General features: G+C 41.8%; 1 protein-coding gene across 2 annotated transcripts in view; it reads left to right on the forward strand.

Moving 5' to 3' along the window:
• LOC134357404 (fibrillin-2) overlaps positions 1-27,779 on the forward strand; it is a 347,942-nt gene that overhangs the window by 161,814 nt on the left and 158,349 nt on the right. Inside the window, exons 2-4 of one of the 2 annotated variants that reach the window (XM_063068954.1) lie at positions 988-1,113; positions 11,361-11,437; positions 23,008-23,160. In XM_063068954.1, the coding sequence (XP_062925024.1) occupies positions 1,106-1,113; positions 11,361-11,437; positions 23,008-23,160 (238 nt within the window). In that variant the 5' untranslated portion in view covers positions 988-1,105. The remainder of the gene's footprint in view (positions 1-987; positions 1,114-11,360; positions 11,438-23,007; positions 23,161-27,779) is intronic. The other variant, XM_063068953.1, reaches the window with a different exon arrangement.

Here is a 27,779-nt window from a genome sequence, read left to right on the forward strand (position 1 = left end):
ATATGTAAAAACATCTGTCAGGTACATATGCAATATCTACAACTCCACCTTCAGTTCAAATTCCAAGCAAATTCATATTCAAACTCCGAAACCTAGGACTCAACACCTCCCTTTGCAACTGGGTCTTTGACTTCATGACTAACAGACCCCAGCCGGTAAGAATACTCAACACTCCCTACTGTACTTTCATACACTCACAACTACATGGTAAGCTTATGCTCTAATTCCATCTACACGTTCACAGATGACGCCACTGTAGTGGGCCATATCTCAAAAGGCAATGTGTTGGAGAACAGGAAAGCAATAGGGAGCCACGTAGCATGGTGTTATGACAACAACCTTGCCCTCAATGTCAGCAACACAAAAGAACTGGTCACTGATTCCATGTGCTCCTGTTTACATCAATAGTGCTGAAGTGGAGAGTGTTGAGTGTTTCAAGTTCCTAGGAGTGACCATCATCCATAGCCTGTCCTGGTCCAATCACGTAGATGCCACAGACAAAAATGCTCACCAGCACTTCTACTTCCTTAGGAGTTTAAATAAATTTGGCACGTCACTCTTGACCGTCACCAATTTTTATAGATACCATCGAAAGCATATTATCCAGATGCTTGGTGTGGTGACTGGTTTGCCCAGGACTGCAAGGAACTGCAGAGAGCTATGAACATAGTTCAGCACCGAATAGAAACCAGCTTCCCTCTATGGATTCTGTCTACATTTCTCCCTACCTCAGTAAAGCAGCCAGTATAATTAAAGACCCCACCCACGCTAAACATTCTTACTCTCTCCCATCAGGTGGAAGCTCTAGGTCCAAGTTTAAGTTGTGACACTGCTCAAAATATCTCTGCTGATCTCTTTGCAAGAACATGGATACAATTTTTAGATTTTCAAGGCCGTTGAATTCTCCTAAAGGTATTTAGAACAATTGAAAGTTGATATATCTGATTATTATTTTTAATCGTTCTCTGCATATTATTTTTCCCCCAGATATTGATGAATGTAGAACACCTCTTGGTGCCTGTGATGGAGGTGAATGCACTAACACCATTGGTAGCTTTTACTGTTCCTGCCCCCATGGCTATAAAACATCTCCAGATGGTTCTCGATGTATTGGTGAGTAAGATGTACAAACTTGCAAGATACTGATTTTAAAAGTGAAAGCAAAGGTCTTCCAAGTATAACAAAAGTCCTTCATTCTGTTATTTTATTTGCTTTGGGTGGCCTTCTGAGAGTGTATTATGTGAAGGAAATAGTTCTGTATGAATTACTCAAAAGAATGTTTCTTTGAGAGTTATCTTCTGCCACCAGTTGATTTAATCTGTTGTTTTTAAAGTAAAATTGTAGGACTGAAATAGGGAGGCATGGAAACTGATAAAATTATTAAAATCGTAGTGAAAAATTTTGTTATATGGTTTCAAATCCTAACACTTCTGGTTATCTAAATAATTTATTTTAGACACCAATCCCTTCTGGTTTTTTTTATTATTTCTTTTGGTTCTATTATTAGTGTCATGCAATATAGCAATAGAAAATTAAAATGCCTGATTTTAGGGAGAAGCAGTTTTTTACTGCAATTTGGTTCTTGAATCAACTGGCAAAACGCAAATCACTACAGTTTAAGAAACACTATGACCACTTTCAAAGTGCTGGAGGAACTCAGCGGGCCAGGCATCATCTATGGAAAAAAGCGCAGTTGACGTGTGGTGAATAGCCTGCTGAGTTCCTCCAGCATTTTGTGTGTGTTGCTTGGATTTCCAGCATCTGCAGATTTTCTCTTGTTTGTGACTTAGGATCACTTTAATCACTTTGCAGGAAAAATGGACTTCGTTCTTTTTTGTTATAATTGTGTACTTTCTTGTAAAAAATAGTGTATAATTATATTTAATTTATGCTTTACATGTGAATATGGTTTATACGATGCCTATACATTCAGATGCCATTTCATTAGGTATACCGGTACAACAGCTTGGTAATTCAAATATCTAATTAGCCAGTTATATGGCAGCAACTCACTGCATAAAAGCGTGAAGACAAAAGGTCAGGAGTTTCAGTTGTTATTCAGCCTAATCATCAGAATGGGGAAGAAATGTAATTAAGTGACCTTGACCGTGGAATGATTATTGATGCCAGACAGGGTGGTGGTTTGACTATCTCAGAAACTGCTGGCATTTTCACGCACAACAATCTCTAGAGTTTACAGAGAATGGTGCGAGAAACAAAAAGCATCCAGTGAGCAGCAGTTCTGTGGGTGAAAATGCCTTGTTTATGAGAGAGGTCAGAGGAGGATGGCCAGACTGGTTCAAGCTGACAGGAACGCAATAGTAAGTCAAATAATCATGCATTACAACAAAGGTGTGCAGAATAGCAGCTCTGAACGCACTACATGTCAAACGTTGGAGAGAGTGGACTATAGGAGCAGAAGACCACTAACATACAGTCAGTGGCCACTTTGTTAGGTACAAGAGGTACTAATAAAGTGGTCACTAAGTGTATATGTTGACTTTCTTCAAATTTGTTCTGTTTAGTCATAATGCTCACTCACATGACACTGATCGAATTCTTTAAAAATAGTGGTACAGACGCACATCAGCTCTACAGAAGGTTTTGGAGCAATTCTTTTTCTTTAACCTCAGCAGTAACAAATGTTGGAGGTTTCTTGCTTTATTGATTAGTGCAGCCACTGGAGCAGCTTCATAACTCCAGCGTCCTCTGTTCAATTCTGACTATCCTCATAGAGTTGGCTTGTTCTCCCTTTGACCACAGGGGCTTTCTCTAGATTCCCAGCTTCCTCACACGTCCCAAAGACATGCAGGTTGGTAGGTTGGTTGACCTCTATAAATTGCCCCTAGTTTGGCAGATCCTGGAGTAAATTGATCGGAATGGGGAGAATAAAACAGGATTGAAGGGGGATTAGTGTAAATAGACGGATAATGGTCAGCACTACTAGAGCCAACAGGCCTATTTCCACACAGTCTGACTAATATTATAGATATTATAAAGTCTCTGGGCACCCTTTGTACAAGTTATTTTTAAAAAGTTCATAATATTGTACTGAGTCGGATATAAGCTATCTATGTCGGGAATTAAATAATTTTCATTGTTGACGCTTATTGTTCAGAATTGTTTGGATTTGGTATAGTTCCCATTTGCAGTAGCTCTTCTGGAATCCACAGCAGAGCAGGGTGGACTCCTGCTGCATTGAAACCAGTATTTTAAGCTGGTGTTAGGTCATTTGTTAATATTCAAGAAACAATGCTTTCTTTTCGGTGGGCACACAGACACGAAAAAATTAACTTGGGCAAGTTGACTTCACCATGATCCAAGTAAAAATGTGGATCAATCTAGTGATGAAATGTCATCAATGTGCATATTTTTCACTCAAGAAAAGTAGGCAAAACACATACTAATTTTTGTCAACCAGTATGTCTCCTAGTATGATGTGTACATGTGCACCTGTTATAGAACTTTGTTCTTGTCCATTCCTGTTAGAAATTGGAGTAATGAGCTGAAATAGTTTGTGTGATTTTCCACCATAGATGGAAAATCTGAATTTTCAGTACAAACTGTCTTCACAAGAAGCCCTGTGCTAGGGAATGTTAACTTCCAAAGTTGACCTTGTCTAATTTACCCTCATAAGAATATTTTGTTGTACACCAGTGATACATTTTCTTTTCCTAACTTTGATGAATGATGCATTTTTATAACTTTGATGAATGAAGCTGCCAAATCACTGACAATGTGTCTTGAATTATGAGATGTTTTATGCTGTGGACTCGTGCCTATTTAGATTAGAGTCAGGACTCTTTAGTTTTCAGTTACAGAATGAAGTATTTTTACCACTGTTTTTCTTTATCCTCTGTAATTCAACTCTGTTCTTGTGTTTCTTCACTAGAATAGCTCTTGATTTTCTTTCTTCTACTTTTTTCTTTAAACACACCTTTTACTCTAGTTGGATGTTCAATCATCATCCAACATACAGTATGTCCAGCTGAATTTTCTTATTACAGTTACTAACTGACTTCTTCAATTTCCAACATTTGTTTATATCAGTTTCCCTTTTTTATGTTTTGTCTGTCTCTGTCATCTGGTTTTGTGTCCCATGGTGTTTTAATGAGACATGCACTGCAATACTTGTGCCTCAGTCTGTTAATGTGCTGCTGGTCTTTAGGCACAGACACCACACCAGATGGCAAAACGCCCATTATCCATTCATTTACATAAAAGTTAAAATTAAGTTATTTTACCATGATTGTAATGACACCTTTGATGGTCAGGGTCGAACATGGATATTGTGTCCTAGCTGCCTGTGATATGCAAGCCAGTACAGTACAAAATGGTGAGCAAGCTATTGCCCATGCAGCAGTCTTCTCCTCGCCACACAGCCGGTGAATCCAAAGGAATGGCAGAGACATTGCAGTTTGGCATCAGTGGCATTGCAAGGGTTGCCAGTCAGCATTCAACTCAAAATAGAGACTCCAGCTTCGATTTTTCATAGAAACCTAGAAAAACTACAGCACAATACAGGCCCTTCGGCCCACAATTCAGTGCCGAACATGTACTTACTTTAAAAATGACCTAGGGATACCTATTTTTCTAAGCTCCGTGTACCTATCCAGGAGTCTCTTAAAAGACCCTATCGAATCTGCCTCCACCACCATCGCCGGCAGCCAGTTCCATGCACTCACTACTCCCTGCATAAAAAACTTACCCCTGACATCTCCTCTGTACCTACTTCCAAGCACCTTAAAACTGTGCCCTCTCATCATAGCCATTTCAACTCTGGGAAAAAGCCTTCTGACTATCCACATGATCAATGCCTCTCATCGTCTTAGACACCTCTATCAGGTCACCTCTCATCCTTTGTCGCTCCAAGGAGAAAAGGCCAAGTTCACTCAACCTCTTCTCATAAGGAATGCTCCCCAATCCAGACAACATCCTTGTAAACCTCCTCTGCACCCTTTCTATAGTTGCCACATCCTTCCTGTAGTGAGGTGACCAGAACTGAGCACAGTACTCCAAGTGGGGTCTGACCAGGGTCCTATATAGCTGTAACATTACATCTCGGCTCTTAAACTCCACCCCACAGTTGATGAAGGCCAGTGTACTGTATGCTTTGCTTCACTTTGTTTGCCACAAAAGGTGGATATCATGGATACCCACTTCAATTCAACTTCCCATTCCCATTTCGACCTGGTAGTCTGCAGCCTACTCCATTGCCATGATGAGGACAAAGTTCATATTCTGCAACACTTCATATTCTGTCTGGGTAGCTTCCAACCCAATGGCATGAACATCAATTTCTCTAACTTTCCATAATTTTTCACCCTTTCCCTTCTCTCTTTTTCCATTCCCAATTCCATTTCTCCTCTCACCACTTCTCGGACCTGCTCAGTTCCTCCAGTATTTTCTGTGTGTTGCCCTTAGCAATCTATACCTTTTGCATGCTGCATCTTTTACTGTTATTGTCAAATTCTGCAGAAGGAGAATTAATTTTGACAGATGGTCCATTCTGGACGCTATCACCAATTTGTTATGCAATAACGAGGTTGCAGAGTAAGCATTCCAGCCTGCTGTGGCTTGAGCTTTGAGAATAATGGAGAGAATTTGAGGGATTAGGATTTCCTCCAGGTTTACTCCCAAAGCCTTCCCTATGAGTGGGTATAGCTGCAAGTTAGCAGAGATTTGAGATCAGAGTTTTCCTTCTCCTCGATGAGTTGCCAAACACAGCTGACAAGCCCCACCTTCCTGAAGCAACTGGTTTTAAGGCACCAGTAACTTAAACCTCCCCATTTTCCCTTTGCCCCTTCTCCTGTGACTAGAAACTGTTCTTCTGGACTTAGCAGCTAAACAGTGCGTGAAGGCCAAGAGCTGGACTTGGTTGTCAAAGACTATTTGAGAAGCACACCATTGGGAGCATTTAGGTAATGGGCCTTTATTCCCCCCACCCCACCTCCCCTGCCTATGACAACCCTAAGGAACCAATAATGTAATGCTCATTATAATACTGAAGATTCCAAACACAGAGCCAGTTAAATGCAAGGAAATTTACAACGCTCCTACTGCACAGTGCAATTTAATTAGCATTGTGAATTACTTATGAAGTGATTTATCTTTTGCTTGGGATTGGAAAATGGACATAGACTTGGAAAAAAAAGCTTGTGTTTCCCCCAGACATTGCAGCTACAACACTCTGGCCAGACATGGTCCTGTGGTCCATAACAGCCAAGCTGGCATATGTTGTGGAATTGACAGTACCATGGGAAGATGGTGTCGAAGAAGCGTATCAGAGGAAAAAGACCAAGTACTCTGAACTGGCAACTGAAGCTGCCCAGAATGGCTGGAAGACCAAGGTTTTCCGTATAGAAGTGGGATGCAGAGGATTCGTTGCAACATCTACGACCAGTCTATTGAAGAAGATGGGGGTGAGAGGTCACTCCCTCCAACAAGCAATCAAGTCGTTGTCAAATGCAGCAGAAGAAAGCAGCAATTGGATTTGGATTAAAAGGAAAGACAACAACTGGGCTGCAAGAGGAAGACAGGAGGGTATGAAACTGAGGGGGGTGTATCTGGGATGCCAGGTAGCACCGTTGAGCCCTCTGGAGACATCGTGGGCTTATCAATGAAATGTCAAAGAAGGAGGGTACCCACCTGATGACCCCGATGACGTACCTACCCTCCCTCCTGTCACCACTCCAAGCCCACTGCCAACATCGAGAGTGCCGACTTACCATAGGGATTGAAATATCAAGTCCTAGTAGCTCTACTTTTGATGAACGTTATTTTTGCACACATGTAAATATTGTCTCATTTTTTGCCTGGTTTGCAGTTCTATAAATATAATTTTTAATCTCTTTTAGCAAGTGAATATCAAAGGCTGTTTGAATATCTCAATCAATCAGAGATAAATGTATAACAGCTTTACAGCTGACTGTAGTCTTGTAGAAACTACTTACAAGTGGAAGGATTGCTAGTCCATGTTGCTTCCAAATTGTGATAGGTTAGATGCAGTTGCAGGTAACCTAATCTGTGTAATTAAATTACAAACGAGAAAGTCTGCAGATGCTGGAAATCCGAGCAATACACACAAAATGTTGGAGGAACTCAGCAGGCCAAGCAGCATCAGTGAAAAAAAAGTACAGTCGACGTTTTAGGCCGAGACCTTTCGGCAGGACAAATTTGTGTAAAGTGTGTTAAAATATTTGGCTTTAATTTGCAATAGAAGTAGTGACTTAAAGGAATGATTATTGTTCTGTCTTCTTTCAGTTGAGTGCTGCAGTTTAATCTGGAATCCAGCATTTGAGACTGCACCTCTTGGGGCTATCTATGCAACAGAAGTACAGCTGTTTTCACAATTTGCATTATGTTATTATGGCTCACAACCTCAGGCTGTAGGTCACTGAGTCTGACCTGATCCGGAAGTGCCTGTTGATTAGTGTGCTATGTACGCATTGATTTCAGAAAGTTGGTCGGTATATTTCAGCGCTTGGAAGTTTTCCAATAGTAGTAATTATGGGGTGCTAAGTACAATTTTATATGTAAATTATGAAGTCTGTCAATGATCTGGTGATTTATTCCATTTCTAATTGAAGACAGAATGCTCTTGATATCAATAGCAATGTGCTTGACTTTTAACCACCATGTAAAACAGCCTAGCAAGTTAAACAGTTATACTGAAAGAGCAATTCGATTGACGGAATGTCTGCACCACCAATAGCACTTCAAGAAGGTAGCCTATTATTACTTCCTCAAGAACAATCAAGGGTTAATAATACTAAAGTAAGAAAAGGTTAATGATTCAAGTTTATTTATTACACGTACTACATCAAAACATACACTAAATGTGTACTTTGCATTAACAACTAACACACCCAAAGGTGTGGCTGGGGGCAGCCCACAAGTGTCGCCATACATTCTGGCGCCATTATGCCATTCCCCCAATGCTTGGCAGAACAACAAAACAGAACACAGCAAGCAATAGAACAACAGCAGCAAAATAAGGCCCTGCTCCCTCCTCCCACCCATGCATACTCACAGTCCTCTAAACCCAAGACCGTCAGCATTCTTCAGCTTTCAGCCTCCAATGGACCCAGATTCAGGTTTGGATTCAGACACTGACACGCAGACATAGACCTGCGGGCTCGCGGAGATTCACAAACACACGTGCTCTGGCCAACGGGGCTCTATTTCCGGACTTCTGATTCGATCCTTGCCATCAACCACAGAAGCTGCCAAACATCAAATGCTAGGTCTGGAACTCTGGCTTTACTGATCTGCAAGCCTACGGGATCTCTTCTTCCTGCCCGCATGGAATACCAACTCCGTTACCCGCTGACAACTGACTCACCCTGGGTGGTCTTCATCCACATCACTGTCCTTCAAACACCGAGTGGAGAATTAAAATTCTGGCCTGTTCTCTAAGTCAGAGCCAGATCAGAATCAGATTTAATATCACTAGCATATGTTATGAAATTTGTTAAACTTTGTGACGGGAGTACAATGTAAATATAAGAAGAAAAACTAAATTACCTTAAGTATATATGTATATTAAATAGTCAAATTAAGATAAGTCATGCAAAAACCGAAATTTATAAAAAGAGGAGTGAGATAGTGTTCAGTGTTCCAATGTCCATTTAGAAATTGGATGGCAGAGGAGAAGAAGCTGTTTCTGAATCGCTGAGTGTGGCCTTCAGGTTTCAGTACCTCCTTCCTGTTAGTAACAATGAGAAGAGGGCATGTCGTGGTGGTGGGGATTCTTGATGATGAAAACCACTTTTCTGAGGCAACGCTCCTTGAGGATGTCTTGGATACTACGGACGCTAGTAGCCGTGATGAAGTGGACTAATTATATAACTCTGTAGCTTACATCAATCCTGTGCAGTAGCCCCACACCCCCCCCCATACCAAATGAAATATAGCCACTGTCTTGCCTGCATTGATATGTAGGGAGCAGGTTACATCTTGAGATATTGACACCCAGGAATTTGAAATCGCTCACTCTGTCCACTTCTGAGCTCTCTATGAGGATTGGTATGTGTTCCGTTGTCTTACCCTTCCTGAAGTGCACAATCAGCTCTTTGGTCTTACTGATGCTGAGTGCAAGATTGTTGCTGGTTTATCTTGCTCCTGTACGCCCTCTGATCACCATCTGAGATTCTGCCAACTCAAGTTGTATCATCAGCAAATTCATAGATGGCTTTTAGGCTATGCCTAGGCACACAGTCATGGATAAAAAGAGTAGAGCAGTGGGCTAAGCACACATCCTTGAGGTGCACCAATGTTGATTGTCAGTGAAGTAGAAGTATAGATATAGAAGCCCAAGCTCTGCAGCTTTTTGATCAGAACTGTGGGAGTGATGGTGTTAAACACTGAGCTATGGTCAATGAACAGCATCCTGATATAGGTATTTATATTGTCCAAGTGATCCAAGGCCACCTGGAGAGTCATTGAGATTGCTTCCATCGTAGACCTATTCTAGTGATAGGCAAATTGCAGTGGGTCCAGGTCCTTGCTGAGGCAGGAGTTGATTCTAGCCATGATCAACCTCTCAAAGCATTTCATCACCATAAATGTGAGTTCTACTAGCCGATAGTCATCAAGGCAGCTCACCCTGCTCTTCTTGGGCACTGGTTATAATTGTTGTGAAGCATGTAGGTACTTCCAACTGTAGTAGTGAGAGATTGAAAATGTCTTTGAATACTGCCCCCTTGCGAGGGCTCACCCTCCTGTAAGACAGCCTGTCATCAGGCTCCAACACAGGGTCATAGCAGGGATCCTCATAGCTGTAGTTTTATTCTCCTTCTCAAAGTGAGCATAAATGACATTGAGTTTGACTGGTAGTGAAGAATCACTGCCAATCATGATGTTGGGTTTCGTTTTATAAAAAGTAATGTTCTGCAGTCCCTGCCAGAGTTGATGTGTATCCAATGTCGCCTCCAGCCTCACTTGGAATTGTTTCTTAGCTCTTGAAATAGCCCTCTACAAGTCATACCTGATTTTCATGTATAGACCTGGGCCGCCAGACATAAGTGCTGTAGATCTAGTCCTCAGCAGACGATGAACCTCCTGGTTCATCCACACAGATTTTAATGAAGTTCGTGACAACTGCAGCATACTCATCCACACTCAAAGATGAATCCCTGAATACTGTCCATACCACCGATTCAAAGCAGTCCGGTAAGCGCTCCTGTGCTTCCTTTGTCCTTACCTTCTTGGTCCTCACTACTGGTGCTGCAATCTTCAGTCTCTGCCTATACTCAGGGAGTAGAGCCAGATGATCAGACTTTCCAAAGTGTGGGTATGGAATAGTACAGTAAGTGCTCTTGATGGTGGTGTAACTGTGGTCCAGTGTGTTGTTTCCGCTGGTACTACAAGTGATCTGTTGATAAGAATTATTTAGTGACTTTTTCAAGCTGGCATGGTTAACATCCCCAAAGTAATGGAGAAGGCATCCAGATGTGCTGTCCCATGCCCGTTGATTACATTGCTCTGTTCGTCTAGAATCTGTTTAACATTGGCTTGAGGTGGAATGTACACTGCTACCAAAATGATTGTTGAAATCTCCCCTGGCAGGTAAAATGGTCGGAATTGATCGCAAGGTGTTCCAGATCTGGTGAACAGGATTGGGAGAGCATCACCATGTTTGTACACCATGAGGCTTTGATCATGATGCAAACCCCCTGCCTTTGATTTTAACATACACAGCAGTCCGATCTTGGCAGTGTATAGTGAACCCATCTATTCGAATTGCTGTGTCCCAAACAGAAGGAGTTACCATGAAACAAATTATGCAAATGGTCCTAATGTCTCCCTGATACAGTACCCTAGCTCTGAGACTTTCAATTTTTTTTTGCCAGAGACTGTACATTTGCCAGCAAGATGGTCTGTATTGGGAGTTGAAAACCTAGCTTATTTAAGTACACAATTAGTCCATGACAATGACGTCGCTTCCACTGATGTCTTAAGGGGACAGTCCGATCTGTTGATTTTAAGCAGCAATAAATTGTTTAGTCTCATTACCAACTACGGACCTTAAATGCAATTGTGGTTCTCAGCTGCAGCAGGCTGCAACAGGAACATTTGATCGTTTCCATTGAGCTGCGCTGCTTCAAGTCACCTTAATTGGCACCCTGGAAGTAGATGATTTGATGATGCCTCAAATTTCCTAACTCCCCTGTCTGTCTCCAAAACCATCCCCATGAACCCAAAAAAAAACCTAAAACTAAGTAATTAATCTCAAGCTGTCTATGAACAAAAGTAAATAATTATCAACAGCCAGCAATACTTATTTTGAATTGATTTTCTGAAAATTAAATACTATGAATAGAGTATTTCCAAATATTTTCATTATACTTACCTTTCAGGTCCAAATTTTGGGTAGCAAGCTCTTGTCAATTATTTGGTGTCGCGATAATAATCATTGAGGATGTAGTCAGAAAGAGTGAGTAGAATAATTGATTTTGGTTAATACAGGTGTCCCCTGCTTTTCGAATGTTCACTTTACGAAACCTCACTGTTACGAAAGACCTACATTAGTTCCCTGTTTTCACTAACAGAAGGTATTTTCACTGTTACGAAAAAAGGCAGCGCATGGAAAAAAAAATCAGCGTGCAGCTACCCCGAGCAGCTACTCTCCCCCGAATTCGGAACGGCATTTTTGCCAGCATTGCTTAAACACGTGCCTGTGAGCAGCCGTTAGCAAGATGTGTTCTAAGGTATCGGAAAAGCCTGAAAGAGCTCGTAAGGGTGTTACACTTAGCGTAAGACTAGACATAATTAAGCGTTTCGATCGTGGTGAACGATGTAAGGACAAAGTGAGTTTGGCTTGTGGAAGTTGACGAAGATGATGTTGAAGAGGTTTTGGCATCCCATGACCAAGAACTGATAGATGAAGAGCTGATGCAAATGTGAGAGGAAAGAATAACAATCGAAACCGAATGCAGTAGCGACCGGGCCGAAAGTGAAGTCGTCCAGGAACTGAACATGAAGCAACTGCATGAGATGATAGAAAAATGCGCGAGGCTAGCAGACAAGTATACTGTCGTTTTTCAAGCCTTCCACATCAGCCACAGCAGATGACGAACCTTGACCTTCAACATTGAGGCAGGCAGACATAGAAGATGACCTGCCTGCCCTGATGGAAACAGGCGACGATGAGATGACACCCCAGTGTCCCACCACCCCAGTGGTCCCAACCTACAGGCCGCGGACCAATACATTGACGCGGAGAATGCAATGAATTCTCATTGCACCCGACACATCTTTAAGAAAAAAGCCGAAATGAACAATCGCCTCTGATCTGAGCCGACAATTACGTGCCGGGTGGCACCTAATTAATTAGCATGTTTATTTCAGCTTTTTTCTTAAAGATGTGCTGTGTGCCTCCCAGCTACTGCTGCATTCTCCGCGAATTGGTATTCGTCGACGGCCCGGAGGGTGGGGACCACTGCACCATCATCAGTGTGCTCTGCTCTGTCTTCTCAATTCCCGTAAGTGATACTACACTGTACCTACATTATTTCTACTTTATATAGGCTGTGTATTTTTACGTGTTATTTGGTATGATTTGGCAGCTTCATAGCTTAAAGGTTACTGTAGAGAGTGTTTTTGCCGAGAGCACTTGCGTGAAATTTTCTGCCAAAAGCGCTTGCGCGGTGTTTTTGCCGACGGCGCTTGCATGAGATTTTCACTACAGAGAACAGTGCAGGCAATGATTGTGGAAAAGTATTTCTACTTTATATAGGCTGTGTATTTATCATATCATTCCTGCTTTTACTCTATGTTACTGTTATTTTAGGTTTTATGTCTTATTTGGCATGATTTGGTAGGTTATTTTTGGGTCTGCGAACGCTCACAAAATTTTCCCATATAAGTAAATGGTAATTGCTTCTTCATTTTACGACATTCCGGCTTACGAACCGTTTCATAGGAACGCTCTACCTTCAGATGGCAGAGGAAACCTGTAATGTACTGAGATAGCAGATCAATCTATAAGTGGGGGGGATTGTATGGATTGGGAAATCATTGGGGGGAGTTTAGAATATTGGTTGAGGGTTATAAACTTGAGTGAGGGCTTTGGATGTCCATACTGGGATGGGAAGCAGAAGGAAGGTCAAAAAGGGAACTTTATCTAATTGTGAATAAAAACAGAATATGCTGGATACTCGGCAGATCAGGCACGATCTTTAGAATAAGAGACAGTTAGTGTTTCAGGACAAAATCTCTTTATTTACTTAAGTGATAAACTTCTTTTTGTGATGAAGGTTCATGATCCCTTTGATAAGAAGGGGGATATTCTATGACTGAAATGAAATTTCAAAGGTACATTTAATGTCAGAGAAATGTATACAATATACATCCTGAAATGGATGTATGTCATGGAACCTGATATGAAAAAAATTTAAGCCCCTCACCTCAGAAAATTAGAGAACATAGTTTGAGTCAGTGGTAAGCCCAGGAGAAGAGTATAGGTATTTTTTTCACCTGACCATACTTGCATGCTGCTGGACTATTAAAGTACAAACTTGTTAAGGACTGTTACTACTATAGCCGTGATATAATAATAACATAGTGAGGTGAGGTGGGTGACATTTAAAAATGCACACAAAATGCTGGAGGAACTGAGCAGGTCAGGCAGCATCTATGGAAAAAAGTACAGTCGACTTTTCGAGCCGAAACCCTTTGGCAGGACCTTCTGAAGGGTCTCGGCCCAAAATGTTGACTGTACTTTTTTCCATAGATGCTGCCTGGCCTGCTGAGTTCCTCCAGCATTTTGTGTGTGTTGCTTGGATTTCCAGCATCTGCAGATTTTCTCTTGTTTGTAACATTTTAAAATAGAGAAGTGGATTTACTGCACATTCTTTGAGGGGCACATTCTTTAAAATGGCCTGAAGGGTACTAAGAAAACTAAGTTTCTTTCCATTAAGAGGAACACTGGCTGTCACCCAATGTTGGACTCTCTCCCGAATCATTGTCTGTGTCTCATTCAGTTCTGGTAACGTGCAAAGTAAGCTGACACATGAAAACCTGCATCTTCCAAGTTTTTGCTTGTAGTTCACCAGTTTGTGTTAGCGAGTTCCAAGTAGACTGAAGTCTCGTAGAGCAATCAACAGGTGGACAATAACCATACTTCGTTTGCTAATTTCCAACTGTGCTCTTTGTTTATTTCATAAATGTTATTGAAACCAAGTTTATTTTAAATCATGGCTTATTGCTCATAGCAAGCTTACTTGCAACTAGGAGAAAATGGACTTCGTTGGAAAATTTGGCATTTATCATCTGCTGTTCAGCACTATAAATGTTGAATATGTTCCTGTAGGATTCAAGCATGCAGGCCTGCATATGCTTGTGAGGTTGTTAGCATATACACAACAAACAACCAAGAATTATACAGAGCAGACAGGTGTAAATGAAATATGATACTAATTTGATGGCTTTGCTGCTAACTTGGAAATCTAGATACTGTTTCAGCAGTCTGTAACCATGTAACCATATAACAATTACAGCACGGAAACAGGCCATCTCGGCCCTTCTAGTCCATGCCGAATTCTTACTCTCACCTATTCCCACCGACCTGCACTCAGCCCATAACCCTCCATTCCTTTCCTGTCCATATAGCTGTCTAATTTAACTTTAAACGACAACATCGAACCTGCCTCTACAACTTCCGCTGGAAGCTCATTCCACACATTCCTCTAAGTAAAGAAGTTCCCCCTCATGTTACCCCTAAACTTCTGCCCTTTAACTCTCAACTCATGTCCTCTTGTTTGAATCTCCTCCACTCTCAATGGAAAAAGCCTATCCATGTCAACTTTATCTATCCTCCTCATAATTTTAAATACCTCTATCAAGTCCCCCCTCAACCTTCTACACTCCAAAGAATACAGACCCAACTTGTTCAACCTCTCTCTGTAACTTAGGTGATGAAACCCAGGTAACATTCCTGAAAATCTTCTCTGTACTCTCTCTATGTTGTCGACATCTTTCCTGTAATTCGGTGACCAAAACTGTACACAAAACTCCAAATCTGGCCTCACCAATGCCTTGTACAATTTCAACATTACATCCCAACTCTTATACTCAATGCTCCGATTTATAAAGGCCAGCATACCAAAAGCTTTCTTCACCAATCTATCCATATGAGATTCCATCTTCAGGGAACTATGCACCATTATTCCTAGATCCCTCTGTTCTACTGCATTCTTCAATGCCTTATCATTTACCATGTATGTCCTATTTTGATTAGTCCTACCAAAATGTAGCACCTCACATTTTTCAGCATTAAACTCCATCTGCCATCTTTCAGCCCACTCTTCTATCTGGCTTAAATCTCTCTGCAAGCTTTGAAAACCTACTTCATTATCCACAACTCCACCTATCTTAGTATCGTCTGCATACTTACTCATCCAAGTTACCATCCCATCATCCAGATCATTAATGTATATGACATATAACATTGGACCCAGTACAGATCCCTGAGGCATACCACTAGTCACCAGCCTCCAATCTGACAAATGGTTATCCATCACTACTCTCTGGCGTCTCCCATCCAGCCACTGTTGAATCCATCTTATTGCTTCAATATTAACACGTAACGATTGAACCTTCCTATCTAACCTTCCATGTGGAACCTTGAAAAAGGCCTTACTTAAGTTTATATAGACAACATCCACCGCTTTACCTTCGTCAACTTTCCTAGTAACTCCTTCAAAAATTTCAATGATTTGTCAAACATGACCTTCCGCGCACAAATCCATGTTGACTGTTCCGAATCAGACCCTATCTATCCAGATAATTATATATACCATCTCTAAGAATACTTTCCATCAATTTACCCACCACTGATGTCAAACTCACAGGTCGATAATTGTTAGGTTTACTCTTAGAACAATGGAACAACATGAGCAAAACGCCAATCCTCCGGCACCATCCCTGTTTCTAAAGACATTTGAAATATTTCTGTCAGAGCCCCTGCTATTTCCACAGTAACTTCCCTCTGGGTCCTAGGGAATATTCTGTCAGGACCCAGAGACTTATCCACTTTTATATTCCTTAAAAGCACCAGTACTTCCTCTTTAATCATCATAGTTTCCATAACTTCCCTACCTGTTTCCCTTATCTTACACAATTCAATATCCTTCTCCCAAGTGAATACCGAAGAAAAGAAATTGTTCAGAATCTCCCCCATCTCTTTTGGCTTCACACATAGCTGTCCACTCTGATTCTCTAAGGGACCAATTTTATTCCTCACTATCCTTTTGCTTTTAATATAACTGTAGAAACCCTTGGGATTCATTTTCACCTACTTGCCAAAGCAACCTCATATCTTCTTTTAGCTTTTCTAATTTCTTTCTTAAGATTCTTTTTACATTCTTTATATTCCTCGAGCACCTCATTTACTCTATGCTGCCTATATTTATTGTAGATATCTCTCTTCTTTCGAACCAAGTTTCCAATATCCCTTGAAAACCATGGCTCTCTCAAACTTTTAATCTTTCCTTTCAACCTAACAGGAACATAAAGATTCTGAACCCTCAAAATTTCCCCTTTAAATGACCTCCATTTCTTTATTACATTCTTCCCATAAAACAAATTGTCCCAATCCACTCCTTCTAAATCCTTTCATATCTCCTCAAAGTTAGCCTTTCTGCAATCAAAAATTTCAACCCTGAGTCCAGACCTATCCTTCTCCATAATTATATTGAAACTAATAACATTGTGATCACTGGATCTGAAGTGCTGCCCAACACAAACCTCTGTCCCTGACCTATCTCATTCCCTAACAGGAGATCCAACACTGCCTCTTCTCTAGTTGGTACCTATGTATTGCTGCGAAAAACTATCCTGCACACTTTTTACAAACTCCAAACCATCCAGCCATTTTACAGAATGGGCTTCCCAGTCTATGTGTGGAAAATTAAAATCTCCCACAATCATAACCTTGTGCTTACTACAAATATCTGCTATCTCCTTACAAATTTGCTCCTCCAACTCTCGCTCCCCATTTGATGCTCTATAATACACCCCCATAAGTGTTACTACACCTTTCCTATTCCTCAATTCTACCCAAATAGCTTCCCTAGACGAGCCCTCTAATCTATCCTGCCAGAGCACCGCTGTAATATTTTCTCTGACAAGCAATGCAACACCTCCCCCTCTTGTCCGTGCTATTCTATCACACCTGAAGCAATTAAATCCAGGAATATTTAGTTGCCAATCACACCCCTCCTGTAGCCATGTTTCACTAATAGCTACCACATTATACTTCCAGGTATCAATACATGCTTTAAGCTCATCCGCCTTTCTTACAATGCTCCTGGCATTAAAATAAATGCATTTAAGAAATTTTCCACCTCTTACTCTTTGTTTATCACTAACAGTGCAAACAACTTTAATATTTTCTTTTTCGTCCTTCTCACCTACATCTGTACCTACACTCTGGTTCCCCTCCCCGCTTGTATCTAGTTTAAACCCACCAGAGCCTCTCTAGCAAACCTACCTGCAAGAATATTTGTCCCCCTCCAGTTCAGATGGAAACCATCCCGCTGGAACAGGTCCCACCCTCCCTGGAAAACTGCCCAATTATATATAAATCTGAAGCCCTCCCTCCTGCACCATGTCTTCAGCCACGTGTTGATCTGCACTATCTTACCATTTCTAAACCCGCCTGCACATGGCACTGGTAGTAATCCTGAGATTTGTATCCTGGAGGTCCTGTCCTTTAACTTGGCACCTAACTCCCTGAACTCACCTTTCAGGCCCTCCTCACTCTTCCTACCCATGTCATTGGTCCCTACATTGACCACGACATCTGGCTGCTCACCCTCCTTCTTGAGAATACCAAGAACTCGATCCGAGATATCGCGGACCTTGGCACCAGGGAGGCAACAGACCATCCGGGATTCTCGATCTCTTCCACAGAACCTCTTATCTGTCCCCCTAACTATCAAATCCCCTATCACTACTGCTCTCCTCTTTTCCCTTCTTCCTTTCTGAGTTGAGGGTCCCATCTCGGTGCCAGAGTATGAAGAAATCTTCACCAGTATATTATAAACGTGATATCACCAACTTGCACAATATTGGTAATTGAGTTCAAGTGGCCATTTCTATGACTTCTAGTGTTTAGTTCCTTCATTCTAACACTGACAGGTGGTGGTGATATGCCAACAAATGGAAAATTTACCAGATCTCTATAGACATTTATTCCCAGATGTAGAAATTGGAAGTCCTTCTCCTTAGGGGTCATTATGACTGAGAGAATGAGTAAGAAATACCAAAAAAACACGTAGGGTGTAATAATTCAATATTGCTTGCATTTTGCAGTCAATAACTAGCCAGTCCTTCAGCTGATTAATTTGTATGCCTGTAGAAACCCTATCTTTAATAATCTTTACTAATTTAATTTTTAATTTAATATAGTTAGTTTAGCATTCATTTTTATAATCTTCTTTCCAAACCATTTCATCTTCTAACTTGCACCATTGATATTCTTCTCTTTAGCTTCATAAAAAAATCAGTCTAGACTGGGTTCAACGATCTGGGATGCTCTGGCATTGTTTTCAAATAACTAGGGATTTTGTTTTTAGTTGTGGTGTCCACAAATTTATATTCCAGGACATGGATCCAAAAAGCAATGTAAAGCTCTCCAATTATGATCTAACGCTTGCAGAGGAATCCACTATTCTTCTTGATGAAAAGACTAGAATGTGGATGAAATGTCCCTGCAAATGTTGCTGTTATTCTAGCAACGGTCACTTGAAGCTGCACATTGTTATTGTATATGAGTGGTAGTGAATGTGGTTTGGTCTAGAGGATACTTGGCTCAAGTCACATTTGTCTAAATAATCGACCCATCATAGGCATCTTCCGAAATACATTCAGATTCTGAGTTCCATCCTGCAGTACACTATTGTAAAATAGAAGCTAAATACTGCAGATATCCATTATGCTAGAGTTACTGGAAATTATGCAAAAGGTCCATTGAATGTCAAAGGTGAGAGCAGGATTCAAGATTCAGGATTCAAGTTTATTTATCACATGTGCATCGAAGTGTACAGTGAAATGCATCATTTGTGTTAACAATCAACCCACCCGAGGGTGTGCTGGGGCAGCCCACAAGTGCCACCACGCATTCAGGTGGCGGTGTCCACATCGCATGTTTACAATGCTCAGCAGAACAACACTCAACATAATAAAACAGAACACAACAAGCAACAAAACAACAACAGTAAAGCAAGCCCTGTTCCTCCCTCGGATCCATGCATATACATAGTGCTCTAAGCCCAAGGCAGGCCATCTTCTTTGGACTAGAGCTGACTGAGATTTCAGGCTAGAAATGCAGACTTTGGGCCTTCATCAGACCCAGTGACTCACAGAGATTTGCAGACCTGGGGGATCCGCCCAATGAGCCTCGAACTTCGGACTTCCAAAACGACCCTCAGGCCTTGATCATTAGCATATACGAACCACCAATCACTGAACACCAAGCCTCAAACTCCAGACTTGCCAGTGATGGGATCCTGAACACTAAACCTCGAACTCCAGTCTCACTGATTCACGAACCTAGGGGTCATCGGACCTAGTTCCTCCTTCCTGCATCGAGCTCCAATTCCGGAACCTGCTGGCAACTTGCTGACCCTGGGGGTGGATGGTGTCCATCAGCCTTTGTCTATGCTGGTCTGGATGTCTGCGTCACTGACCTACAAACGCAGAGCGGAGACTTAAGCCTCCGGCCTATCCGCCAATTCCCCCACATCCCTTTTTCTTAAACCCTTACCTGACTCTTAACTTCCTTTTGTGTCTCCAAAACCATCCCCACAAATCTAAGAGAAGATCTAGTACGAAAAATGGAATTGTCAGCACAGGTTTTGTCTTGGGAAACTGGTGAATTATACAGTCCTACAATATGTATACAGGCCCATTAGCCCACCAAATCCAGGCCAGTCATCAAGAAACCATTTATATTTATCTTATTTTCATTCTTCCCTCATTGCCATAAATTCCTCTCAGACTCTACTGCTCACTTACACACTGAGGACAATTTACAGTGACCAAGTAACTTACCAACCACGTATATTAGGGATGTGGGACCAAACAAGAACGTCCGGAAAAAATCCACAAAGTCACAGGGAGAACATGTGAACTTTACACAGACAGCACTGGGAATCAGAATCAAACCTGGTTACTTCAACTGTGAGGCACCAGCTCTACTAACACATCTCTGCTGACCCATTGCCTGACAGTAAGTGCTGATTACCAGCCTGTCTCCTGAATGAGAAGCTGAGGGAGAAGAATATAAAAATTAGGATTCAGGTAGTCAAATTGTCCAGCATGAGATGGAATGAAAATAATCATCAGTGTAAAAAAATGAGCTGAAGGAGACCTGTGATGGATTGATACAAAGAATATACTAAATACCCCAATATACTTGATAAGGTCCCACACAGACTCTCTCAGGTTATAAGAAGTGAATTGAATCAAAGTGATTTTTTCCCCATTGTGAGAGCAAGTTGTGTCGGGCATTGGAGGGTGACAGAAGAGGGTTACTAGAAAGAGCTCCATTCAAGGAAGAAACATAGGGCCCCGACATTCATGATTTGGGGACGAAAGTGTATAGAACTTTGAGGTTTATGATGGAAGGAAGTTGGGTGTTACTTGGAGTGAGAAATTATTGAAATGACAAAGAGCATTAGGAAAGATGGACAAAGTACTGCAGATCCTGGAAATCTAGAGCGATACACGCAATGTGCTGGAGGAACTCAGCAGGTCAAGCAGCATCTATGGATGGGAATAAGCAGTCAGCGTTTTGGGCCGTGACCCTTCATAGGACTGGACCCTTCATCCAGTCATGATGAAGGGTCTGGGCCCGAAACATCGACTGTTTATTCCCATCCGTAGATGCTGCCTGACCTGCCGAGCTCCGTCAGCACATGGTGTGTATCGCATTAGGAAGAAGTACTGACATGGGGAGGAGTGCCTGGTTAGAGAAGCGAAAAGGTGAGATGAATCAATTCCATGAGACAACAATGTGAAATTGCTTTTATGCAGTGTATTAGGTTTACTTTCTAATCATGAGATTGCTCCAGACCATGAATGCCAAAGCAGAAGTATAGAATTCATAAACTCCTCTGAAAAAGAACTGGTTCACCACACACTGGGTAAAGTAGTATATATATTTTTTGATTCATGTATCTGTTGCCAAGTAACATAAAACCTTCCTAGCTTGAAATCCTGCCCTCTGCTAGGTTAGTTACTCTGAGCCCAGGCACAATGGATTTAAAGACACCAGACTGGAGACAGGTAGAGACATTGGTACTTCTGCTGTTTATTTTTAATCAATCCTTACACAAAGTGAGTATGAAGGACAGTTGAAAACTGAATCAAGCTTGGCAATGTGATCAACATACTTGAAAAGTCTGGCAGTTCACACTGTAAAGGCTCACATCTTAAGAATGCCTATTTGGATGAGGCTATGGAGAATTCCAAATAATAAGGAGTTCAATGTATTCAAGGCAGGAGGAGAGTAACAGGAAAAAACTAGAAAAATATGTTTTTGAGTGGTGTTTGAAATATTCTATATTTTTGTACAGTACCTTGTAAAAGTATTCACCCCCAGCCCTTTGTTTATATCAATGAGTATTACAACCAGGAATTTTGATCAATTTAACTGAGATTTTTTATTTGCGAATCATATTAGAGCCCAAAAAAATGGAAAATTGTAAAGCATGAATAACTGAAAATTACGAAATTGAAATGTCAGCACTCCAAAAGTATTCATCCCCCTTTGCTCAGTACTTGCTGAACCCCCTTTTGCAGCAGTTACAGCCAGTAGTCTCTATTAGCTTTACTCAACATGATTGAGCAAGATTTGCCCATTCCTCCTTGCAAAATTGCCAGGTTAGTTGGGATGCAGCAGCGGACAACAATCTTGAGGTTTTGCCGGAGATGTTCAGTCGGGTTAAGGTCACGACTCTTTGAGTGGGCTAATCAAAGACATCAGTTTTCTTCATTTGAAGCAACTCCATTTGATGCTACATCCACCATACTTTACAGAAGAAATGGTTTACCTGGCTGATGTGCAATATTAGCTATACTGTACACTACATGTACCACTTGGTGTCAAGGTCATAAAGTTCCATTTTACTCATTCAACCACAGACCTTCTTCCACTTGACAGTATCTTTTAAGTGACACTTTGCAAAGTCTTTACAGGCAACAATAAGCTTTTTCAGCCAGGGCTTCTTCCTTACCACTCTTATGAAAGTACCCTTTTTCTGCAAGGCTTTAGAGTTTGTGGAGCCATGAACTCAAATCTCCAGATACAGTCACTGACTTCTGCAGCTCACTCAGAATGACTGTTGGCATCACAGTAGCGTCTTGTACAAGTGCCATTCTTCTCTGGTGACTTAAGTTTAGATGGTGGCCTGACCTAGGCAGCGTGGCTGTGGTTTCATATTGTTTTTCACTTTTTCATGATGGACAGCATGGAACTCCAAAGTACAATTAGTGCCTTTGAAATGTTCTTGTACTCTTCCCTAGATTTGTGCTTCTCTATTATCATTTCCCTGACTTGTCTTCAATGCTCTCTTGTATTCATTTTGGTTTAGTCTGTTGAAAATCTATCATACTGTTAGACTTTACAGAGAAAGAGAGTATTTATTCAGGTGGTCCTCCAATTTTCAATATCTGCAGATTGGCGAGGTAATATACAGTATTGCACACAAGGAAAGTTAGCATAGTAATTACAAAACGGATGAATAATTTTTCTGCCTCACAATTTTGTTTTTAATTTTTAGTAAATTGTTGACAGGTTTTGGAATTTTCCATTTGATTTGACATGCACAATGTTTTGTAGTTTAGCTCAAAAATCACACTTCAATATATTTTAAATTTAGAAAATTAGACAAAATGTGAAAATAGTTATCGGGGCTGAATATTTTTTCAAGATACTGTATATGCAGCGAGAAAGTTGTAATAATGTAAATTCAATCAAGAATCTCGTTTTGTTCACAGATCAGCGAGCTGGGACCTGCTTTTCCCGACTGATTAACGGCGGTTGTGCTCAGGAATTAACTGGACGTTACACTAAGATGCAGTGCTGTTGTGAGTCTGGGCGCTGCTGGGCCCTTGGTTCTGTTCCAGAGATGTGCCCAATTACAGGTTCAGGTAAGAAGAAATATGGTAATTCCAAAGTTAAATTTGCAGGATACAACTATTCATTAAGAACCGTACCACACACACCATGGGACTCTGCGAGAGGATTGTGTTACCAGCTGATGCTCCTCAACAACCACCACATATCAGGGCACAATCTCCTTGTCAGCACTGCCATCTACTATCCCAGTGGCGCATGCCTTTGGGATACATCTCAGAGCTTCCCTCTCCTGAGAATTGGGATGATTTGGAACCAGCCACAAGAGCTTTCCAATCATGAGAAACCTCATTGAAAACAGTGAGCGTAAACTACTTGGTCAGTAGACTGAAGTACTAGGTTTGAAAAACACACTCTATCTTACACCGCTGCACGTCGTGGTGCCAGTTTATGACACATAAGCTTCACTAAGGTGTCAAGATGAGAAGGAAATCCTATCCTAACCTCAGTAGCTGTGATGAAGTTGACTTTCTGCAGAGCAAGGTGTTAACTGCCTTTAGAATGAAACTGCTATCTGTCTCTAGAAGCTTTTCCCTATGAATAAATAGGATGTTGAGGGTAGGATTGCTATTTATGTATTGATGGCAACAATAAATGACGGGGTCATTTGGCTGCTTGTTCAAAGCCATTCCTTGCTGATTTTTTTGTGTTCTGCTCTCTTTATTTAGAAGACTGATTTCTTGTGTAGGCAGAAGCTGCCTGTAGGATTTTGTCTGGAGGCATGCAGGGTTTCAAGACAGTCTACATTTTTTTTAAACCTCTGTAACAGTGAATTGCAACATTTTATTTTGGCTGCCACAAAATACTCACAAATGTCATTTCATAAATGTGTTTTTTTAATAGAAGCCAATGCATTGGTCAGTGGGAGAGTATTAATTGATTGCATGCAGTGAAGAATGGCAGTATTATGAAATTGTGAGCTCAATCGCCTTGCTTTATAATATAGAATGTTCTTACGTTTAATTACTTTCAGCTATTTTTAACAATGCTGAATATTTAATTTATGAGGAATCTGAGCGGTCAAGGAAGCAACAGCAAAAGATTTATTCAAGATTCATCTTAGAGACCAATGACGTGGATAGGAAGAAGGAGGAGGTCCTGCAAAGAGAGTTTAGGGAGTTAGGTGCAAAGTTGAAGGACAGGACCTCCAGGGTGCCAATCTCAGGATTGCTACCCGTGCCACGTGCTAGTGAGGCTAGAAATAGGAAGATAATGCAGCTAAATACGTGGGTAAGGAGTTGGTGCAGGAGGAAGGGCTTCATGTTTCTGGACAATTGAGCCTTGTTCCAGGGAAGGTGGGACCTGTTCCGACGGGACGGGTTGCACCTGAACTGGAGGGGGACTAACATCCTTGCGGGAAGCTTTGCTGGTGCTGCTCTGGGGGTTTTAAACTAGATTTGCAGGGGGAGGGGAACCGGAGTGTTAGAGCAGATAGTGAGGTGGAGAAGGATAAAGGTCATGCGAGAACTGCAAGTATAGTGCATGGAGTAAAGCCAGATCCAACATATAAGGAGGCTTTGAGGAAAGAGAAGCAGAATAAAGGGTGTAAAGGTAGTAAGGTAGAAGGGCTAAAGTGCGTGTACTTCAATGCAGGAAACATCAGGAATAAAGGTGATGAACTGAGAGCTTGAATACATATATGGAATTATGAGGTAGTGGCCATTACAGACTTGGCTGGCACCAGGGCAGGAATGGATTCTCAATATTCCTGGATTTCAGTGCTTTAAAAGGGATAGGGAAGGGGGAAAATGAAGAAGGGGTGGCATTACTGGTCAGGGATACTATTACAGCTAAAGAAAAGGAGGATAATGTAGCAGGATCCTCTTTTAAGTCAGTATGGGTGGAAGTCAGGAACAGGAATGGAGCAGTTACTCTATTGAGGGTATTCTATAGGCCCCCTGGTAGCAGCAGAGATACAGAGGAGCAGATTGGGAGGCAGATTTTGGAAAGGTGCAAAAATAACAGGGTTGTTATCATGGGTGACTTTAACTTCCCTAATATTGATTGGCACCTGATTAGTTCCAAGGATTTGGATGGGACAGAGTTTGTTAAGTGTGTCCAGGATGGATTCCTGTCACAGTATGTTGACAGGCTGACTAGGGGGAATGCCATACTAGATCTAGTATTAGGTAACAAACCAGGTCAGGTCACAGATCTCTCAGTGGGTGAGCATCTGGGGGACAGTGACCACCGCTCCCTGGCCTTTAACATTATCATGGAAAAAGATAGAATCAGAGAGAACAGGAAATTTTTTAATTGGGGAAGGGTAAATTATGAGGCTATAAAGCTAGAACTTGCTGGTGTGAATTGGGATAATGTTTTTGCAGGGAAATGTACTATGGACATGTGGTCGATGTTTAGAGATCTCTTGCAGGATGTTAGGGGTAAATTTGTCCCGGTGAGGAAGGTAAGGAATGGTAGGGTGAAGGAACCATGGGTGACAAGTGAGGTGGAAAACCTAGTCAGGTGGAAGAAGGCAGCATACATGAGGTTTAGGAAGCAAGGATCAGATGGGTCTATTGAGGAATATAGGGTAGCAAGAAAGGAGCTTAAGAAGGGGCTGAGAAGAGCAAGCAGGGGGCATGAGAAGGCCTTGGCGAGTAGGGTAGAGGAAAACCCCAAGGCATTCTTCAATTATGTGAAGAACAAACGGATGACAGGAGTGAAGGTAGGACCAATTAGAGATAAAGGTGGGAAGATGTGCCTGGAGGCTGTGGAAGTGAGCGAGGTCCTCAATGAATACCTCTCTTCGGTATTCACCAATAAGAGGGAACTTGATGATGGTGAGGACAATATGAGTGAGGTTGATGTTCTGGAGCATGTTGATATTAAGGGAGAGGAGGTGCTGAAGTTGTTAAAATACATTAGGACGGATAAGTCCCCGGGGCCTGACAGAATATTCCCCAGGCTGCTCCACGAGGCGAGGGAAGAGATTGCTGAGCCTCCGGCTAGGATCTTTATGTCCTCATTGTCCACGGGAATGGTACCAGAGGATCGGAGGGAGGCGAATGTTGTCCCCTTGTTCAAAAGAGGTAGTAAGGATAGTCCGGGTAATTATAGACCAGTGAGCCTTACATCTGTGGTGGGAAATCTGTTGGAAAAGATTGTTAGAGATAGGATCTATGGACATTTAGAGAATCATGGTCTGATCAGAGACAGTCAGCATGGCTTTGTGAAGGGCAGATTGTGTCTAACAAGCCTGACAGAGTTCTTTGAGGAGGTGACCAGGTATATAGATGAGGGTAGTGTAGTGGATGTGATCAACATGGATTTTAGTAAGGCATTTGACAAGGTTCCACACGATAGGCTTGTTCAGAAAGTCAGAAGGCATGGGATCCAGGGAAGTTTGGCCAGGTGGATTCAGAATTGGCTTGCCTGCAGAAGGCAGAGGGTCGTGGTGGAGGGAGAACATTCGGATTGGAGGGTTGTGACTAGTGGTGTCCCACAAGGATCTGTTCTGGGACCTCTACTTTTCGTGATTTTTATTAACGACCTGGATGTGGGGGTAGAAGGGTCGATTGGCAGGTTTGCAGACGACACAAAGGTTGGTGGTGTTGTAGATAGTGTAGAGGATTGTCAAATATTGCAGAGAGACATTGATAGGATGCAGAAGTGGGCTGAGGAGTGGCAGATGGAATTCAACCCGGAGAAGTGTGAGGTGGTACACTTTGGAGGGACAAACTCCAAGGCAGAGTACAAAGTAAATGGCAGGATACTTGGTAGTGTGGAGGAGCAGAGGGATCTGGGGGTACATGTTCACAGATCCCTGAAAGTTGCCTCACAGGTCGATAGGGTAGTTAAGAAAGCTTATGGGGTGTTAGCGTTCATAAGTTGGGGGATAGAGTTTAAGAGTCGTGAGGTAATGATGCATCTCTGTAAAACTCTGGTTAGGCCACACCTGGAGTACTGTGTCCAGTTCTGGTCGCCTCACTATAGTAAGGATGTGGAAGCATTGGAAAGGGTACAGAGGAGATTTACCAGGATGCTGCCTGGTTTAGGGAGTATGCATTATGATCAAAGATTAAGGGAGTTAGGGCTTCACTCTTTGGAGAGAAGGAGGATGAGAGGAAACATGATAGAGGTATACAGGATATTAAGTGGAATAGATAGAGTGGACAGCCAGCGCCTCTTCTCCAGGGCACCACTGCTCAATGCAAGAGAACATGGCTTTAAGGTAAGGGGTGGGAAGTTCAAGGGGGATATTAGAGTAAAGAATTTTACTCAGAGAGCGGTTGGTGCATGGAATGCGCTGCCTGAGTCAGTGGTGGAGGCAGATACACTAGTGAAATTTAAGAGACTACTAGACAGGTATATGGAGGAATTTAAGGTGAGGGTTATTTGGGAGGCAGGGTTAAGGGTTGTGGGCTGAAGGGCCTGTACTGTGCTGTACTATTCTATGTTCTATGTTGTCACAAGCAGCTAGAGGGATTAGATCTATATTCTTTGGAATTTAGAAGAAGGGTGATTTTATTGAAAATACAATAATATTAAATGGGCAGGCTTGGAGGACGAGATGGCCTACTCTAGTTTCTATTTTCTTATGTTATAGTCGAAAATAAAGCTTGTAGTTCTCTTTCCCAGATTTACAGTGCAAGTATAGACTTTAAAAGAAGGATAACAGACACGAGAAAAT

This window comes from Mobula hypostoma, chromosome 16 (assembly GCF_963921235.1).
Source record: "Mobula hypostoma chromosome 16, sMobHyp1.1, whole genome shotgun sequence".
In the NCBI taxonomy this organism is placed as follows: Eukaryota; Metazoa; Chordata; class Chondrichthyes; order Myliobatiformes; family Myliobatidae; genus Mobula; species Mobula hypostoma.